The following is an 18,391-nucleotide window of genomic DNA, read 5'->3' as shown; positions in this document are numbered from 1 at the left end:
GTGGCCATCTTGTCCGAAGACACAGGCTCAGCAGATGTGACGGGAACACCCTCGGCGGCGGCCATCCTGTCCGAAGACACCGGCTCGGCAGACTTGACATGAACAGTCTCTGACTGGGCAGACGTGACTGGAACAGTCTCTGACTGGGCAGACGTGACGTGAACAGTCCCTGGCTGGACAGACGTGACGTGAACAGTCCCTGGCTGGGCAGACGTGACGTGAACCGTCTCTGGCTGGGCAGACATGACGTGAACCGTCTCTGGCTGGGCAGACGTGACGTGAACAGTCTCTGGCTGGGCAGACGTGACGTGAACAGTCTCTGGCTGGGCAGACGTGACGTGAACAGTCTCAGGCTCCTCCGGAACGGAATCCTCCGGGACATTGGGGAGGCCGGAGGTCTTCCTCCTCCTCCGCCGTCTTCGATGGTGAGGTGCAGGTTCAGGTCTGGACGGAGTTAATGGTGGATGGAGCTCTGGGCTGGGCAGCGGCGATGCGTTCTCTGGGCTGAGCAGCGGCGATGCATTCTCTGGGCTGGGCAGCGGCGATGCATTCTCTGGGCTGGGCAGCGGCGATGCATTCTCTGGGCTGGGCAGCGGCGATGCATTCTCTGGGCTGGGCAGCGGCGATGCATTCTCTGGGCTGGGCAGCGGCGATGCATTCTCTGGGCTGGGCAGCGGCGATGCATTCTCTGGGCTGGGCAGCGGCGATGCATTCTCTGGGCTGGGCAGCGGCGATGCATTCTCTGGGCTGGGCAGCGGCGATGCATTCTCTGGGCTGGGCAGCGGCGATGCATTCTCTGGGCTGGGCAGCGGCGATGCATTCTCTGGGCTGGGCAGCGGCGATGCATTCTCTGGGCTGGGCAGCGGCGATGCATTCTCTGGGCTGGGCAGCGGCGATGCATTCTCTGGGCTGGGCAGCGGCGATGCATTCTCTGGGCTGGGCAGCGGCGATGCATTCTCTGGGCTGGGCAGCGGCGATGCATTCTCTGGGCTGGGCAGCGGCGATGCATTCTCTGGGCTGGGCAGCGGCGATGCATTCTCTGGGCTGGGCAGCGGCGATGCATTCTCTGGGCTGGGCAGCGGCGATGCATTCTCTGGGCTGGGCAGCGACGATGCATTCTCTGGGCTGGGCAGCGGGGATGCAGGCGGGTCCGATGTATCCCACCGAGCACGATGGTGGAGATACTTAACGAAACCCGGGAAGTCTAAAATTTCCAGCCCCTTCATCTCCCACTGAGGCAAGGGAACATCCAAACAAATATTAAATACGTCTTTGAGGACTATATCCCCAAGCCCGAGTCCCTCTGCAGCCGCGCTGAATTTCCGGGCGAAATCCTTCACCCTGGTCCCCTGCTGTCGGAGGGAAACCAACCCGCTGAGTTTCATGATTCGCTCCAGGTGAGGGCAGGAATCCTTTTGTTGAATCCTCATTCTAGGTGGATCGTTCTGTCACGGGAAGTCAAAAGGTGAGGCGAGGATTCAAGTGCAGAAAGGAATTTTAATGAATAAACAACAAAACAGACCAAAAACCAAAACTCCCTCGTGGGGGAAAAAACAAGGCAGGCAAATACTCAAAACATAACACAGGGGGAAACAGAGACAACGATCCACACAGACTGCAAACAAGAGGGAACTAATAAAGGGAAACTAATCAGGGGGAACAGGTGGGAGAACTCAAACAATAATCAGATAACAAGTAGGGCGGGGCTAACAATGACACAAGCACATGGCACAACATAACAAACACCCAAGTGCAGAACAAGACAAGACAGACATGTGACACTTCCCCCAAGAAACTTTGCATTCCCTCGCAAAAACTTTAGTGTTCCGCCAAGAAACTTTGTGTTTGCTCGCAAATAGTTTAAAAGGTTTTGCGAGTGAATGCAAAGTTTCTCGAGGGAATGCAAAACTTTTGCGAGAGAACGCAAAAATATTGACTTATTATTTTTCTTCCCATTAACTTTCTTTTTCACCACCACGTCCCTTTAGGGGCTCCATAAAAATCCATTCTATAACCAAGCATTCTTTTCATCAGAGGGGAGCGTAACTTTCACATCTTCTACTATATCTATTCTGGTCTGGCAGAGAGGAAGAAACTCGGCCACTACAAGCTGTCAGACAGCAAAACTCCAAAGTAAGTTCTTGAACACCTGATAACAGCCTGCTGCTTTTATCTCTATCCTCATCTGACATCCTTTTTTTCTATTTTGTACTCTTTGTTTTTCTCAATTCCAGGTATCTCCACAATGAGAATGTTAAATTAGTGCCTGACATTGTGGGCAATTCCTTCTATAAGGAGCAGTTTGAGACAGTGGAGCAATGCTTCAAAGTCATCGGCTTCACCCTGGAGGTACACAAGAATACTAGTATATAGTGACATTTTTAATAAGTGTTCTTTGCTGCAGAGAACTTTTATTTTTGTACTTTCAAGTAGAGTCAGCATTGATTTTTTTTTTGGCCAATTGTAAGTGATAGCATTGACTGTCGTTACACCAAAATGCAAATGTTGTTTCTTTTGGAGAAGGGGCTAAAAGGCCCTTATAGTTACTAAATAATGAAGGGTGATACAGTTGTAATCAAAATTATTCAACCCCCATTGCAAATCAGGTTTGTTGGCAAAATTTACAGACTTTCAGCTGTTTGCAATGAACAAATCAAACAAAAGTAATTGAAATAGCTCAAGACAACAAAGTGGTTTCCCCAAATTCAACTGAAAATGCAACTTCTAATGACTTCTGCAGTCTCAAAATTATTCAAACCCCTGAAAAGAAGCACAAATCTGTAAAACAGGTGTTGTCTCAAGCACACCTGGTGCAACTAATCAAGGGCTTCATTAGATGCACCAGGTGTTCTTGAGCTAGAACACATGAAATATATGAACTGGCTAGGTTTGTTGAGTGTCATGTTTGCCTGCATGATAGAAATATGGCTAAGTCAAAAGAAGTTAACAGAAGATATCATCGCCCCTTCACAAACAGGAACAGTATACAAAAAGATAGCGAAGGCACTAAATATTCCTAGAGACACCGTTAGAAGCATTGTTTGCAAGTTCAAAGTTAAAGGAACAGTGGTTACACTATTTGGACGAGGCAGAAAAAAGGCAGCTATCAACAGCTGCAACCAGATTTCTGAGAAGGCAGGTTGAAAAAAGCTCTCGAGTGACTGAAAAAGACCTGCAGCAAGACTTGGTGGCAACAGGCACTGAGGTTTCAGCTTGCACAGTAAGACGCATACTAAACACAGTTGGTTTCCATGCCAGAACTCCAAGATGTACACCACTACTGACCCAAAAGCACAAGAAAAGTTGGCTCCAATTTGATCAAAATCGTATAAATAAGCCACAGACATTCGGGATTCTGTTCTGTGGAGTGATAAAACAAAACTGGAACTTTTTAGCCCTGTGGATCAGCGGTATGTCTGGAGGAAGAAGAATGAAGCATATGCTGAAAAGAACACTCTGCCTACATTTAAGCATGGTGGTGCTGTGATACTCTGGGGCTGCTTTGCATCCTCTGGCGCTGGAAACCTGAAGCGTGTGGAAGGCAAGATGGATTCATTGAAGTATCAGGAAATCCTTGGAAAAAACTTCATGCCGTCAGTGAGGAAGCTGAAGCTTGGGCATCATTGGACATGGAGCCATTGGACCATTGGAGAATATTACGGAACTGGAGGCCGTTGCTCATGAGGAATGGGCTTAGATTCCTCAGAAACGCTGCCAGAAGCTTGTGTCTGGTTATACATCTCGTATACAGCAGGTCATAACAGCAAAAGGGTGTTCTACTAAGTGCTAAAGATGTTTGCCTTGAAGGGGTTGAATAATTTTGAGACTGCAGAAGTCTTTAAAAGTTGCATTTTCAGTTGAATTTGGGGAAACCACTTGAAACGTTTGTTGTGTTGAGCTATTCCAATTACTTTTGTTTGATTTGTTCATTGCAAACAGCTGAAAGTCTGTAAATTTTGCCAATAACCCTGATTCGCAATGGGGGTTGAATAATTTTGATTACAACTGTAGGTAGGAGGAACGCTGATGTGCAATGAGCGTGATCTGCCTGTCTGTCCATTCAGGTCCAGTGCTCTGAACATTGTTGATGGCCTATGCGGAGGGTTATGTAGAAGTTGTGACCCAGTGCTCTAATGCCATCAGTCTCCACAATTACCATCAGGCGAATCAATGATGCATGCTGGAATACATTACCAGAGCATGTTTTATCTGGAAGGCCACATCCAAGCTTATCAGTGATATAAGATATCCCAAGATCGTGAAACTGTCACAACAGAGAGCAACAGTTGGGTTTTGAAAGTAAAAACCCAATTAATGTTCTTCATAGAGAAATGCAAACACATGAGGTTATGCGAAAGTATATTTTAGAAGCTACAAATAAGAAATTATTTAAATAGCCGAATTCTTGTGAAGAACTACACAGTCCATAATCTTGGTGAGAGATCAAGCAATCCGAGAAGTTGCTGACACCCTGGAAACAGAATATTAGAATACATTTTAAATATATTAAATCTAAAAAAGTCCACTGTTGCGCTTTATACCACTGAACTTACCACCAGGCCGATATCTGAGGGATACAAACATCAATGCTTTCTATTAGAAACTTATTCTATCTCTGTAATGTCAGTTTAGATTCCCATTTCTCAAAGGAGATAGAAGTAATCGCAGGCCATTGACTGACATGACTGTGACTGCTGTGACATTACTGAACATGGTATTCATAAGGGATCCACATAATCAAATAAACAGACATGGCAATGTGCCACTTGATATTATCTGCTATGCTACATTTGCAGAAATATGCAGCGTATTTATTCCTCTGGGCCGGGATGCTTAAACGCTGATGTTATTAGTAATAAATCAAGTTATGTATGACATCTCTTCTGTGGTACTTAATACATATTATTTCTCCACTAATATGACCAACGGTGGTGCATTTCTATGTCATAATTTCATCAGGAGCTCGGGAGCGTTTACAGCGTCTTAGCTGGGATCCTAAATGCAGGTGATGTCGAGTTCACATCAGTGGCTTCTGAACATCAGACGGACAAAAGCAACATTTCCAACATGGCAGTGCTAGAGAGTGGTAAGAATTAACATGCATTCCAGTTTTTCAAGGCTGACCTTTCATGCTGTACAACACAACCTCTTGATCTGAGCCTGAGCACAGTTATATAATCAGTCATGGGTGTTGTGTGTTTATGTAATTCTGAAGAGCCATAAAAAAACCTTGGTAAATCCCTATTGGCATCCCTTCTGAAAAAAATCTCCATAAACAAGCCTAAGGTGGTTTGTTGCTCTTAGCTGACTTAATAGTTTTAGAGGGTTTAAGGGCACCTTTCACCAGCTTATCCAGACCAGCTTATCCAACTTAAACCAGCAAACCACATTTGACTAGTTTTTTTTACACAGTCATCATGGGTAGTAAATAGTATGTAGGGTTAGTGCATTTCAAATCATACTGGGTTAATTTCATAAAGTGTCTAGGATGATTTCACCCATAACCCCTTGCACTACAATGATTCGCCCTTGTGATGATTTGCCATTATTGTTGCAGAAAAAAAATGGTGTGAGGTATGAGACAGCAGTTTTAAATATTTGAACCTAAAAGTATACCAATAATGATTATTATTTGTATGTAAATTGGGATGCGGCTCCAGTCACATACTATCTATACCAGGGATGGGCAACTTCAGTCCTGCAGAGTTTAGCTCCAACCCTAATCAAACACACCTGAACAAGCTAATCAAGGTCCTCAGGATTACTAGAAAGTTACAGGCAGGTGATTTTTTCAGGGTTGGAGATAAACTCTGTAGGACAGTGGCCCTCCAGGACCGAAGTTGCCCATCCCTGATCTATACTATATAAAGTATAGATCAGGGATGGGCAACTTCGGTCCTGGAGGGCCACTGTTTTGTTGTTGTTGTTTTGGTCATTGAAATATAGCTGAAATAAAAAATAAATATTAGATGAAATCTTAAACCTAAACTTGGCAACTACCTAAGTTGATTTTGAAGTACTAAAATTACTAAAACTAAAACTGATTAAAAATAAATAAATTAATTAATTAAAAATGACAAAAGCACATAAAAAAAAGTTAATAAATTTAAAATTAATAAATACTGTATTAGTATATAAAAAATACTAAAATTACAATCATAGTACATTAATTTCCTATATTAGCTTAGCAAAGGGGTTTTCGAATAAATTTTAAGATAATTTTAACGAATTTGGCTAGATGTCAAAGCTAACAGAATGTAAAATAAATAAGTTAATTAAAACACTATTATAGTTTTTATTAAAAGTTTTTGTTTTTAGTTTTACATTTTCTGTTTTAATTTTAAAGTTTTAGTAATTTAGTAAAATTTAGTACATTTCTTGTGTGTTTTTGTAATTTTTATTAATCTTTTTTATATATATATATATGTCTGTTTATTTTTCATAAATTTTTATTTCAGTTTTAGTTATTTTAGTGCATCAAGTTGAAATGAAATGAAAATGAGACATGTTGGCAACTATCTGAAATAAAATAAATTCCTTTTTTTATGGTTTTAGTTTTAACTATATAGTAACCCTGGTTTGTGGTATACAATTTTTCTGCTATTTCATGAGCTGGTACCATGCTCCTAAACTGGTGCACTGGCTTGTCACATGTACTGAGATTATGTACTTTAAAATCACTAATGCAGGACAAACTTTTTGCATTCAGTAGAAGTGGCATGCAGATCCAATATACAAATTGAAGCAGATTGTCATTATGTTCGTATGTGTTTGTATGTGCAGCTGCGTCGCTGCTGTGTATCCGTGCAGATGAGCTACAGGAAGCACTGACCTCTCACTGCGTGGTCACACGCGGCGAAACCATCGTCAGGTCAAACACAGTGGAGAAGGCCACTGAGGTGCGGGACGCCATGGGCAAAGCTCTCTATGGACGCCTGTTCGGCTGGATTGTCAACCGCATCAACTCTCTCCTGAAACCGGACAACCAGTCAGGGTGAGAGAAAGAGAGTGTTCTCAAACTGTGCTTAGATTTGCCAAGATTTCAACGTTTTCTCAATATGAACATTTTTGCATCAAATTGTTCATCCAAGACCAGCGCTGAGACAACTTCTCCTAATTAACCGAATACTAGAAAGAAATGGCAGAGGCTATTTGCAGTTAGTGCAAATTGCAGTAGATGCAATTTACTTTGTTAAAATCAGTATTTCCTTACCATATATCGCTATTTACACAAAGTGAAAATAGCAGTATTTCCTTTGCACTAAGTGAAATCAGGTTGTGCCCACACCACTTCTCCTGTTATCAGATTATCAGGTTTCTTTCATAATTTAGTCTTGCTCAACCAGACATTGGTTGGTGGAGTTAGTGTAAATAGCCTCTGCCAACAAGGCAAGCTATTTGCACTTGGTACAAATAGACAGTCTGGAAAGAAATAATGACAACTCTTTATATAGCATTTTTAAAATTCAATGTCAAAATTTTCTGATTCTATCTTTGAATTTCTCTTCAGCGAGGAAGACAAGGGTCTGAACATTGGCATCCTGGACATCTTCGGCTTTGAAAACTTTAAGAGGAACTCTTTTGAGCAGCTCTGCATCAACATCGCCAATGAGCAGATCCAGTTCTACTTCAACCAGCACATCTTCGCCTGGGAGCAGGTACATCCCGACTCTGATAAAGTCATCTCATCCCATCCTGAATAGTTTGAGAGCTTTTCTATGCCTTTTGGGAGCATTTTTATTTCTCTATCTCAGCATAACATTATTTCCATCTAAATGGTGGTAACACCTCATCATTTATGGTTTCACAGTGCTGTGAGAGAGGGAGGGAAGCGGAGCAGAATATTCAGTTTTCTTTTAACGCAGACAAGCGTGGCAATTCCCCAGACTGACTGGACTGACTGTAGCCTTGGGGAGAAAGTGATTTGGTGCCTCTAAACGTTTGAGACTAACCCACATTAGTGGCTTCATAAATCATCCGAAACAAGGGTTACGTCAGGAGCCGCTGACTTTGCTGGTGTTTCTATAAGCAGCTGCCTTACGTAAATGTGTGAGTGTGAAGTCCACATATGTGTTGTTAATGCATAATTCATTGGTATTTATATGAGTAAATCTCACAAAAAAAAAAAAAAAAACATAGGAAATGCCCAGGTCATATACAGTAAAAACATTTATTTATCTAAATCATAATAAAACATTCCACTACAAAAATAAAAATACTTTTAAATACAATTATTTCCTGTAATATGTATTTTACCTTTTGAAGAATTTATTATTAAATTATTATTATATTTTTCTCAGTGGTGATTCTTATAGATTCTTATTACTGTAATACAGTATTATTTTATGTATTAAGTAAAACATACTATAATACAATTATTCTTTTTTTAAATCAGTATCAATTAAAAGGCAGTAAAACATACCACTAAAAAATATAAAATACTTTTAAATAGTTAAAACATTTCAAAAATGGGAATGGTTATTTAAATTATACTAATGAGATTTTAGGGGGAAATGTGCTTTTAGATAATTTTTAGATCATCTTTAATGTACATGGTAAAAAAACTAAATTGATTTTAATCAGATTTAATTAAAAGCAGTAAAACAAGCTTCTTGTTACAGGTGATCTGAATTTGAGTCTGTTTTAGTTTGACTTCGATTTGGTTTTTGCTCTGTTTTCCTATGTTTGCTTGTGTTACTACGGTGGTTTATTGTTTGATTCATTCCCTACACCTGTCTCTCATTTCCTTGTTTAGTTTGCTTTAGACCCCTTTTGCGCTGACGTCACAATTACGTCACAGCGTTAGCTGGAGGCAAAACAAACGGAAAACTGGAGGCGCCCAATACAAACCAGCACAGATTCGGCTACATAATAAGGAGCTTAAATTTTTATTATTGTTATTAAATGTCATCTTGTTGTGTTGTTGGGTGCAAGAATCAATGGAGTACAGGCTCCAATTTGAAATTTTATCACATAATGTTTTCTAAATTATTGTGATTATTTGTGAATCATCTATGATTGTATACATTGTTTTGATTGATTGTGACTAGACTTTTTTGAAGAACCTGGTAAGAAAGTGTAATCAAATACATAGTAAAAAAATGAATATGCTGTATCTGGAATTTTTATTTCTAGAAAATATTCACATCATTAAAATTGCACCGTATGTCACTCTTTACATTGTCGTCTTCTGTCTGGCCATGGCGCTGGCTAGGCAGAACTGCGGATCGTAGGCTAACGTTACCACACAAGTCTTGTACGTGACCATTTAGTACAGTTATAGGCATCTAAATATGTATATGCCCTCAGTTTCTCTTTACCCTCGGTTTCTCTATCGGGTAGGTGTAGAAGGCAGGCCACTCAACCGGAGGTAGCGTTAACGTTAATCCTGTCAGATCGTCCATCCATTGAATGAGCGTGTATGCCGGGTCAGCCAATCTGGGATGTCCGTTAAAAATAACTTTTGCAAATAACAATCGCGGTCCTGGACAGTGAGTGACCTTGCACATTAAGATAAAATTGGATTTTCTCCAGTCATTGTTCAAAAACAAGCTAACAAAACTTGCACACTAACGTTAGTGAAGCGGCCAGAGGGATCGTTCTGCCCCCACCTAAGCTCCGCCCACAAAAAAATGTCACCATGTTTACCAACTGTAAAGGGGTCTATTTGTAGCCCTGTGTTTGTCTCTTTAGATGTCAGATCATCATTACAATTATGGTTGTTCTGTTTCCCAAAAACCTGAAAAGTATAAAGGTACTTATGTTCGGTAAAAGGTACTGCTTGCTAACAGATCCAGGTATTTTATTTGTTTGTTTTTTGTTTTGTTTTTTTCAACCCCAGCGTGACACTATATTAGTGTCTATAAATACTTTATATTTTAAATAATAATACATATTAATGAGAATGATATTTTAATTACACTGATAATTTGGGGTAAGTGCTTAATTTCCATTAGAATAAAAACAATAATACCAAAATGCAAATTGTCCAAACTTGGTACCCCCCCCCCCAAAAAAAAATACTATTTAAGTTGTTTTTCATAAAATTTGGATTGATATGTGACCCAAAAAAGGCTTTGTGAGCTTCACATGTAAAATCTATTAATATCCTATTTGTTGATGTCCATATTTTTATTCGTACACAGGAGTATATAGCCTCAAGTAAACACTTGAGAGCATGTTTTCTGTCATTCTTGTGGTGCCCGTGTTGCTTTGAAATGCTGTTGTTTTTGCATCCCTGAGGCTTGTATGTCAACAGCAGTCTTACTGTCCCAAAAAATTAGGTTGTTCCCCATTCGCCGGATGACTTTACCCACGGCTAGAAGCTCTAATCTACACCAGAGATTAGATTTCTTGGATTAGCTTCTGTATGTGTGTTGATGCATTTCGCCAGTGAACAATCTTGGTCCATGTGTGTATTGTAATTTATCAACATGGCAGTCTAGAGACAAGACAGACAGGTCATTTGCTCTTCGGGTTGAGTGTTTTGCTCACAGGAAGTCATCTTATAGCAGTATGAATTGCCTTTAGGAGGTTACGGAGCTCCAGGCGTTGTCACTACTCGATCCGTACCGGAAACACGATCTGTACTGCGCAAGTTTTGCTGTCACTTCCTGTCATCGCCAACGTTTTTAATACAATTACGTCACTGTCACTACTCGATCCGTCCTGTCTTGGTTACGTAGATAGCATAGATATTTACATGGATTCTTTTGCATTTTATGTACAAGTTCAAGGATTTCTCTTAAAAGGATCCGAAATTCCTGACAATCACGCAGAGCGTCGGAAAATGAAACGGGCATCTACGAATTTTATCATCAATTTTCCAGTTTCACAGACAAGGCTTAGACTAAGCCAGGATTAGGCCTTAGTTCAATTATGCCATATAAGCCCTTGTGAAAAAAAGTATACTTTATTGTATTTGAAATATATTCCCTTTTTTCAATAGTACATTGCAAATACTAACAAAAATGTTACTATCTTTAAATATATTAAAAGTATATTAGCATCATGCTTTTACCTATTTTCACAATTCAACTTTTAACACACTTTAAAATAATTGTACTTTAGTATATTTTCTAAAAATATATTAAAAAAACTATGCTTGAAGTGAAATTTCAGTTTATTTTTTTGTGTATTTATTTGCACTTTATTAAAAATGTATTTTAACTGTGTGCTGGAAATGATCATTATAACAATGCATTACAAGTATACTTTATACTTTTATACTTTATACTCTTTATACTATATACGCTGCAGGTATACTTAGCATATTTATTTTTTTCACCAGGGAGTAGCTTTTATAAACGTGCCTTAGAAAAATAAACATTACTGGTGTGTATCTTAAGACAAAAAAAAAATGGCACTGACATATTTTAAGATATACAGTATCAGTCACAGTGTTGCTTTCAGTTAAAACAGCTCAAATATGCATTTTACTCTCTGGGCCTAGCCTTGTGAAACCGGGGGTATAAGAACCGAGAGCTTTTATAATGAAAAAAGAAGAAGAGAACTGACTGACTGGTACAACCTCATGTGCTAAATTCACAAATTTGTTTAAAATATAAAGTTATGTTAACTGTACTTGTTCAGCTCCCATATCTGGGTATTAATATACTTTAATGTAGTTTAATCTGTCAGATATCAGATAGTAATATGATCTTTTTCTATTTACTTTGAACTTCAACTCTTTCAGACGTTTTCTTTTTTCCTTTTAAAACAGCAGACTCTTCTACATCGGCCATCTTCTACATTTCATACAGTAGGCAGTAAATGCGGTTAGTTGTCCTGTCAGAGGAAAAGAAGAGAACTGATAATTTTATGTTCAGTGTTCAGAACTGATCATTTAATTACATATTATGTATTTTGTGTTTTCTTTGGAATGCCAGATGGATGGAGGGAGGGATAGATGGATGGAGGGATGGAGGGATGGAGGGAGGGAGGGAGGGATGGAGGGATGGAGGGAGGGAGGGATGGAGGGAGGGATGGAGGGATGGACGGAGGGATGGAGGGATGGACGGAGGGAGGGAGGGATGGAGGGAGGGAGGGATGGACGGAGGGATGGAGGGATGGAGGGAGGGAGGGAGGGATGGATGAATTAATTTATGAATAAATAAATAGTTATCCTGTGTGTTTTCTTAATTGCAGACATTTGTTAAAGTATGCTGAAATAAGTAGAACAACCCTTTACAAAATGAAATATTAAATGTAAACAAACACACTTAATGCACATCTGTATTTCCCATATGGGATCTAGCAAATGTAAACAATTTAGTGTAATTCTATTTAATTTTTCCATTTATTTAATTTAATCAATTTAATGTATGCCACATATTAACCTTGATATATTTTACAAAAAAAAAAAAAAAAAAAACTATTTCTGTCAAGATAATCACTAGTAAATAACTATTTACGATACGGATCGTGTAGTGTCGAACAACAACTGCCTTAAATGCTTTCCACATACTTCAGACAAGGAGACGCGCTTTCGCATATGCGCAGTACAGATCGTGTTTCCGGTACGGATCGAGTAGTGGCAGCAGAGTTCAACAGTGTTGTTGAGAGCTTACAAATATTTGAGGATATGAACAGAAATTCTTTCCCCAAGGAGAAATTCAGGGCCAAAACAACAGCATGCATCAAGCGTAAAGGTCACAGAAAACATCACATTCAGAGACATAGTGTAATCAAACAAGACATTTCAAAATATAAATGCATTGTCTTATAATAAAGAGTTTTCTTTTGACATTTCGTGTAGAATTAGTCACGCAAGACCAGAATATTGACTATCAGCATGAATTATTGTCCAGTCGCAGCTTATTCTGGCCAAAAACCCACACTTAGACAGAAAGAGACCACCTAAGTGACATGCAAAGTGACCCATCATACTTAAATTTGTTTTTAATGCTGTTTTCCAGCTTTGGTCTGGAGAAAATATGAAGAAATATTCATAAAATTGTGTGTAGACTTTGAGGTTAATTTTTTTTTCTATCCAAAAGAAATAAATACTGATAGTTTTACAGCTACACTACCATTCAGAAGTTTGGGTTGGTAAGGTTTTTTAATGTTTTTGAAAGAAGAACAAAATTAGTTTTGATCAAAAATTAACTAAAAACTGTAATATTGTAAAAATATTATTACAGTTTAAAATAGCTGTTTTCTATTTCATTATATAAATGCAAATTTTTTTCTGTGATGGCGAAACTGAATTTTCAGCATCATTACTCCAGTCTTCAGTGTCACATGATCCTTCAGAAATCATTCTAATATGCTGATTTGCTGCTCAAGAAACGTATTATTATTATCAATGTTGAAAACAGTTGCGCTGCTTCATATTTTTATGGAAACCGTGATAAATAATCGTTTTTTCAGGATTATTTGATGGATAGAAAGTTCAGCAAAACATGTGGTTTCTCTGCAGGACGAGTATCTGAACGAAGATGTGGATGCTCGAGTGATCGAATATGAAGACAACCGGCCGCTGCTGGACCTGTTCCTTCAGAAGCCCATGGGAATGTTATCGCTGCTGGACGAGGAGAGTCGCTTTCCTCAGGCAACCGACCAGACCCTCGTCGGCAAGTTCCCCTCCCTAAAACATCATAGAGCTCATGGGCCCTAATTCAACACTCTAAACACAAGGTCTAAAGCGCACGGCACAAGTGCACTTGTCTTAGAACATGTCCGAATCCACTTTTGCTAGTTTAACTTCTGGAAAAATGGTCGGCGTGCTCGACGCATGGTCTAAAAGGGTTGTCCCTATTCTTAATGAGTAATGGGTGTGTTTTGGGCGTAACATGCAATAAACCAATCAGAGTCTCATCTCCCATTCTGGCGCCTGGCGCTGCATTTCACCGAGTGTATGATAGGGCCCTTAATCTTTAGCTGTGTTCACCTAGTGGGTTATGACCAGAGAGACACTAACACTCTTGCTCACTCTCTCTCACAAACATACACACACATACACTCAGACGTATGGTCAGACCCACGAGAACAAGGGAGAGACAGTCATCAAACATTTACTTGCATGCTAAGTTCTCATCTTCTTTCTTCTGAGGACTCTCTCAATGGAGTCTTTAACTGACAGATTAATAATTCAGTATCCCAAGACTAGACGCCTAGCTGGTTTTCCATGAGCTAGCTTTCCTTTATACTGAATGAAACTGATGGATGAATTCATTCACGCGTATGTCATGAGATCATGAATGGATCAATTAATTAATGAATGAGTGTATGGTTCAGGTCGGTGAATGAGCAAATTTATGAACAAGTGAGTGAGTGAATGAATAAACTGACGGGAATGTAGACAATAGACAGTTAAATGAATAAATGTTTTATATTAAGTGGCTTTAACTACTATGTACTAACATTGAAATGAATAATTTGATACAATGGACTTATTGTGTACATACATGTTTTACATTGTACTTATATTTTAAAAATACCTGCATTACAGCTGTAATTAATTTATGTAAATACATTTGTAATTACACTGTTGACCCTTCCTTTACACCTTAACCCACCCTTAAACCTACCCATACCACCACACCTATCCCTAACCTTACCCGTATCACACCTCAATGTGTTCTACAATACAGCATGAACACAATAAGTACATTGTACTTATTTTTAGATGTAAGTACATAGTATTTAAAGCCACTTAATATAAAGTGGGACCGAATAAATAAATGAATGAGCTATTGAACAAATGGATGAGTGAATGAATTAATTGTAATGAACACATCTTTTGTTTAATCAGAGAAATTTGAGGACAACTTAAAATCTAAAAACTTCTGGAGACCAAAGAGAGTTGATCTGGGCTTTGGAATCCATCACTATGCTGGCAAGGTAAAAATATGTTATATTTTATCAATATTTATTGTTTTAGACATGCTAAAAACAGAAACAGATATTAAGGATAATTGAAGGTATAGTTGGTCCAAAAATGAAAATTCTGTCATCATTTACTCATGCCATTGCAAAACTGTATGACTTTCTTTCTTCTGTGCAACATAAAAGAAGAAACATTTAAAAGAATTTTGGAAACAAAACCTTTGACTTCTTTTGTACGTTTCTTAAAATATCTTCTTTTATGTATGTGTGGGTGCGTGAATGATGAGAGGATTCTCATTTGCATGTCTTTAAGTGAAGATAATAGCCTGTTGGATGTAAATACATCTTGTTTCTCATGTGATTAGGTGATCTATAATGCCAGCGGCTTCCTGGCTAAGAACAGAGATGCTCTTCCTGCTGATATTGTTCTTCTGCTGAGGTCGTCAGAAAATGAACTGATCCGTAAACTGGTTACTCACCCGCTCACTAAAACAGGTTTGCTTTGACTTTTTACTGTGTGTGTGTGTGTGTGTGTGTGTGTGCTTGCGCGCATATGTGTGCACCAATATACAAAATCCTTGTCCTTATGGGGACATTTTTTTTTTGTCCCCATGAGGAAACAGCTTATAAATCACATTAAGTGATGTTTTTTGAAAATGTAAAAATGCTGAAAGTTTTCTGTGATGGGTAGGTTTAGAGGTGGGGTTAGTGTAAGGGGATAGAATATACAATTTGTACAGTATAAAATCATTATGTCTATGGAAAGTCCCCTAAAACATGAAAACACAATGTATGTGTGTGTGTGTGTGTGTGTGTGTGTGTGTCTGTGTGTGTGTATTTTTAATTCGCCCTGTCTCTGTGAGATAGATTTTCTAAACAGTGACCTCTATTAATGTGTCAGTCAGTCCTATCATTGCGTAATTACTTGGTTCAAGGACTCGGTTTTCCATTGTGCTGTCAGAGAACAAAGAAAATGGGGACATTTTGTTGCTTTGAGTACATCCACCAGTTTCCATGACTTTAGAGTCCTGCAGTGTGATTGCTTTTTATTGGCAAAGCGAGAAACAAGGGCTGAGGCTCTATTCACATGAAATCCTAGATTAGGGTTGTTCGATACATCTTGATATTTATAAGAAAATAAAAATCCAGGATAATGATAATAAACTCTTAAAGCATTTTTACATATGTAGCTCACACGTTCCATGTGTCTCTGTGTGAATGATGACATGATGACCATAAATGTGTTTATGGTGTTTTTGGCATCTACTGTCTCTAATTTATATGAGACACTCCAAATGAACGTCATCTTCAACTTCATCTTCACATCTTTAGTATTTCAAGGGCAAAAATGATAAAAGCTATCAGCAATACATAATAAAATACAAATACTGAACCTCAAAGGTCTTCACTACAACCAACCAAAATAAAACTTTATCTCTAAGATATTGATATTGATTGAATCATTCAAACAAAAATATATATTACTATTATCTATTTTAAAATGTATCTCTCAAAAGTAGTAGTAATTATTATATTATATTAATTATATTATAAACAGATTATTATTCTTATTATTATTTTAAGGAATATCATATACAATCAATATATTTTAGCCCATTATTTATTTATACAGTTTACAATTTTTGTGTAGCACCTTATTTGACAAAAATCAAATGCAATGTTTTGTTGCCATTTTTTTTTTGTTATATTTTCATTTGATAACATTTTAAAATATTAGAGAGTTTAAATAATTAATTTCATTAGACTCCAGTTTTGATTACACATTTATATTAAATCATAAAACACAGAATCCAGGAGAAATAAAACAGAATTCCCAATAAACTATCAAGAACCTGGAGCATGGAGGAAATGCCACAAAATCTTAAATTCATCCACAAATAAAAGTAGTGAAATTTTACAGCTTGGACAACATTTTTTTTTATGGTAGGAAAGAATTTAAGTTAATGCTTTAATAAAAATAAAAAATAAAAAAACAAGGTGTACATATTTACAATGTAAACCCTGCAGTCAATATGCCCCAAAGTCTTTCTTCATAAGCACATTTGTCCTTTAGACTGACGGACGAGTGACATGGTTGCTAACAACATGACAGATTCTGTTAAAGGATCTTTGCCCGGGTTCACAGACAAGGCTTAAACCTAGTCCCAGATTACTAACTAAAGTCTTCAACTATGTCAGTGCCATTGTTTTGTCTCAAGATTTTTCTAATGTACGTTTATAAAAGCTACTTAAATGTCCTAATTTAACTAAGGCCTAATCCTGGCTTAATCTAAGCACTGTCTGTGAAACCAGGCCCTTAAATTGTATTTAAACCAAAATATTCTTCTAACTGGTGCTCCTGTACATGATCCACTAGAGAAAACAATACTAGCCTGATTTAGCATAGCTTGCATGAGTAGCCAAATGGTCAGTATAGTCACGTTCTATTTGATATACTGCATTATAGGTCACACCACAATCACACAGACTGGAAATGACAGTGCAAACACCATCCTGTCTAAAACATTAAGCAGGGATGTTGATCCATTGGTCTGAATGAATGTAGGCCAATATAGCTATCTCTCTCTAGAAAGAAAATGTGCTCACTCCCATGTGGTCTAACGTGATGAATGAAGGTCGTCTGACTGACACAGTCGATTACATCCAATGAGATTCACTGGGGATTGTTTCCAGGAAGTCTGCTGGGATTTTTAAAACTAGACTTCATTCATAAGTCTTTTGTTAGCTACTTGACCATTGTGAAGCTTATTTATCTGTCACAGCACTGACCTCTAAAGACCGTATATCTCCGGGCCCTTGAAATGGTTAACCTTGAAATAAATGGTAGATTATCTTTGAACAACATGTGACTTATCTAATAAAGGATCAACAGCAGATTTCTAATGTGTGTGGTTATCACAGTGAGAGGAGATATTTCCCCTGACCTTTCTCTTTGTGCAGGTAACCTGGCTCACACTAAAGGCAAGGCGGGCTCTGCTCGTATGGGAACGCAACAATCACAGCGCACCATTAACTTTGCCAAGGTACCTTGTTTTGCCCTCTTTTCCTCTCTGTTCTGTTATTGCCACTGTGCCTTTAAGACTTCCATATGTAAATGACTACTGTTTTGATTGGCTAGTTTTATGGAAGTGAAATGAGCAACAATAAGTTGCTGAAACCTGAATAGGTATTGATATGTAAATTTGAACATTCATATATAATATGATCATGGTTGTGCTGTTTTTATCTGAAAGGAGCTCCGAACTTTACTAATTTTCTTTCCCACTCTATTTTGTCTCTCCATCTCTTCTACTTTTCCATCAATGAAATTTCCACTCCTCCTTTCTATAATGTCCTCTGTCTAAAGTTGGAGGGTCTTATGTTGTTCAGTACTGTATCAGTCGGTGAGGTAATGATCCTGTAGTGTTTGTGCTGTACAGTAGAGAAGTGTTCTTAAAGGATATGCTCCTTTTGCCAGCCGACACTGTGCTCACTGTTTCGGGTGTCTGTTTGTGTACATGTGGGTCTTTCTCAGGAAATGGTGCTTTTTTATTGTTTCATT

General features: G+C 38.4%; 1 protein-coding gene across 2 annotated transcripts in view; it reads left to right on the top strand.

The window, feature by feature from the left end:
• myo3a (myosin IIIA) overlaps positions 1 to 18,391 on the top strand; it is a gene marked incomplete at both ends in the record, with an annotated part of 77,906 nt that overhangs the window by 44,011 nt on the left and 15,504 nt on the right. For both annotated transcript variants that reach the window (XM_081352176.1, XM_081352175.1), the window contains 10 exons: positions 2,035 to 2,133; positions 2,235 to 2,349; positions 4,960 to 5,086; positions 6,784 to 6,994; positions 7,511 to 7,658; positions 13,421 to 13,574; positions 14,756 to 14,844; positions 15,195 to 15,324; positions 17,791 to 17,873; positions 18,197 to 18,238. In XM_081352176.1, the coding sequence (XP_081208302.1) occupies positions 2,035 to 2,133; positions 2,235 to 2,349; positions 4,960 to 5,086; positions 6,784 to 6,994; positions 7,511 to 7,658; positions 13,421 to 13,574; positions 14,756 to 14,844; positions 15,195 to 15,324; positions 17,791 to 17,873; positions 18,197 to 18,238 (1,198 nt within the window). The remainder of the gene's footprint in view (positions 1 to 2,034; positions 2,134 to 2,234; positions 2,350 to 4,959; positions 5,087 to 6,783; positions 6,995 to 7,510; positions 7,659 to 13,420; positions 13,575 to 14,755; positions 14,845 to 15,194; positions 15,325 to 17,790; positions 17,874 to 18,196; positions 18,239 to 18,391) is intronic.

The sequence above is a fragment of the Scardinius erythrophthalmus genome, assembly GCF_964197995.2.
Source record: "Scardinius erythrophthalmus genome assembly, chromosome: 22".
NCBI classification, from domain to species: domain Eukaryota; kingdom Metazoa; phylum Chordata; class Actinopteri; order Cypriniformes; family Leuciscidae; genus Scardinius; species Scardinius erythrophthalmus.
The sequence above is the reverse complement of the archived record's forward strand: the minus strand, read 5'-3'. Positions and strand labels throughout refer to the sequence as shown.